Below are 2,628 nucleotides of genomic sequence, written 5' to 3'. Positions count from 1 at the left end.
ATGTTAAATACCATTCTATGAAAATACTAATTTTTAACGTAATTTCTAAATATAATAACTCAACTGGTTTAAGAAAGTATTCTTTCCCAGCCTAGTGGTTTTGACAAGGTGTGATCACGTTAGTTAATTATTGTATTCATTTGTCTCGTGCGCTCGACCCACGACAAAACCCTTTTATTTAACGTGTTAACTAGACAGACAATGTGAATTTAGCCTGAAGCCTATTAGTTTAAAACGTTAAGTACTACTCACAGTTACTACATTGGATGGTTTGAGAAACACGTGATAAATAGTGACTAACGTTATTAACTTTACGCTACGAGTGTTCCTTGGTAGGATCATCAAAAAAACTGTCTAAACTTTACATCGAACCGCGAGATACAACGCACTATTTGGCGTTACGTACGCAAGCTGTAACGCACTAAGACGTTATTCCGATAAGCTGGGAGATAACGTACAGAACACGCTGAAGGAAACACAGACAAAAAAAAAGGTGAGAAGTGTATGAAACTTATCGCTGGATCACCAAAACTAAACTACACATGGCGTAATAAAGTTAAAGTATACTGTCACTAGAGGGCACTAGAACGTGAGAATCCGATAATAGATCCATTTGCACCCGTTTCTTGAAAAGCGCATTACAGCTTGGTTATACACAGAGTTTTGATATAACCCGTTAGCTTGGATAACATAAGAGTTTTTGCCAACATACAAACAAAAACTGAAACATTTATAAAATGAAGGAAGCTCGTAAGTTCACTTTTCTCCTAAAATATCAAATTTGTATACAATTTTCTTCGACCTATATACAAAAAAAACGTGTGTCGTGATATTATTTACTTATTTAAAAATAAAAATGACACTAGGTGGCTCATTCCTTTACTTTAGTTCAGCGTTTCTCAACTGGGGTATTGTTTCATAAAAATATTTAAAAATTGTGATTTACAGAATAAAAATGTTTTTCGTAAAATTAAATTTACATGAATTAAAAAATTAAATTTTAGAATACAGCTTTTCATGTACACGGAATCTTCTTTAAAAAAACAAAACACAGATCGGTTTGGGAGTTCGCGAAAACAATTTAAATTAAAAGAGTCTGAGAACCGATGGCTTAGTTTATTTTAATATCCATTGTCTTGTCTCAAAGAAATATCTATATTGTTATCTATTCTAACAAAAATGTTGTTATATACATTAACAGTAATTATTAACTAGTTAAAAAAAAAAACGGCCCAGCATGGCCAGGTGGTTAGGGTGCTCGACTCGCAATCTGAGGGTCACACCAAACATTTGTTGGTAAAAGAATAGTCCAAGAGTTGGCGGTGGGTGGTGATGACTAGCTGCCTTCACTCTAGTCTTACACTTCTAGATTAGGGACGGCTAGCGCAGATAGCCCTCGTGTAGCTTTGCGCGAAATCCAAAAACAATTTAAAAAACACATCCTAATTTTAAGAGAAATTTGTTGATTAAATATTATTGTACTCTACTGTAACAGAAACATTATTAAGTACTGTTTTTATTCATTGAATGAAAATATTATTGTAAATATTTAAGTAAATAGGCAAATGCAGACATTGTTACTCAAGCTTAATGGTTCATTAAGTACAAATAATGGTGTTAGGCCTAACTAAATAAATATTATGCTTTATCGTTTCCCTAAGTTTAAAAGAATATATATATTATTGTTTAGTTTTCAGTGATTAAAATTGTTCTTTATTTAGTTTCGATAATATCAAACAGATAATATCAAATAAAACTCTGATCAAAGCAGATTGTTTGCTGAGATATTAAACTAGAAAATGTTGTGGTTGAGAAATTCAATATTTCTTCTTCTTCTTGAAACAGACTCCTAAAGAACATTGTTGTTTTATGTAAAAAAAAAATAATTAACGAATATTGTACCAGTTTTATTACCTTGAAATAAGATAATACAACACGCATGTAATGTACAGTCACTCTTAGGAAACACCCTGAAATAATTGTTTCATATTTTTTACAGAAGTGTTCCGTGTTCTGTGTATTACCACCATCACTCCCTAGTGGACGAGTTCTGTAAGAAGAGCACGTGAGTAAACAAAACATTCTTGTTATTTTGGGAAATTCAAATCGCCAGAAAAGGTATAACATTGCTATATCCTTTATGATGTTACAGACTTAATATGTTAGTTCATTCATCAGTCTAATGTCATCCTCCTGTTCACGATATGGTTAGAAAGTCACAAAGGGATTTTGGGACCTTGTAATCTACGGGCCAAATATTTTGTATGCCTGTATAGGAAATGACTTACATGTATTTCATTGATTTCCGGAAATAGTATCACCAACAATTTCAATTAATGCGTCTATCAGGACAATGGTGTTGGATATTACAGCACGTAACATCAGCCTAAGAATCACCCAAACCTGACAATAGTGTTGGATATTACAGCACGTAACATCTGCCCAAGAATCACCCAAACCTGACAGTGGTATTGGATATTACAGCACGTAACATCTGCCCAAGAATCACCCAAACCTGACAATAGTGTTGGATATTACAGCACGTAACATCTGCCTAAGAATCACCCAAACCCGACAGTGGTATTGGATATTACAGCACGTAACATCTGCCTAAGAATCACCCAAACC

The 2,628-nt window shown here is 33.6% G+C and overlaps 1 protein-coding gene across 2 annotated transcripts in view; it reads left to right on the top strand.

The window, feature by feature from the left end:
* Window positions 1-2,628, top strand: part of LOC106472976 — a 29,147-nt gene that overhangs the window by 4,421 nt on the left and 22,098 nt on the right. For both annotated transcript variants that reach the window (XM_022401498.1, XM_022401497.1), the window contains exon 3: window positions 2,000-2,065. In XM_022401498.1, the coding sequence (XP_022257206.1) occupies window positions 2,000-2,065 (66 nt within the window). The remainder of the gene's footprint in view (window positions 1-1,999; window positions 2,066-2,628) is intronic.

The sequence above is a fragment of the Limulus polyphemus genome, unplaced genomic scaffold (genome assembly GCF_000517525.1).
Source record: "Limulus polyphemus unplaced genomic scaffold, Limulus_polyphemus-2.1.2 Scaffold5784, whole genome shotgun sequence".
Lineage (NCBI taxonomy): Eukaryota > Metazoa > Arthropoda > Merostomata > Xiphosura > Limulidae > Limulus > Limulus polyphemus.
The sequence above is the reverse complement of the archived record's forward strand: the minus strand, read 5'-3'. Positions and strand labels throughout refer to the sequence as shown.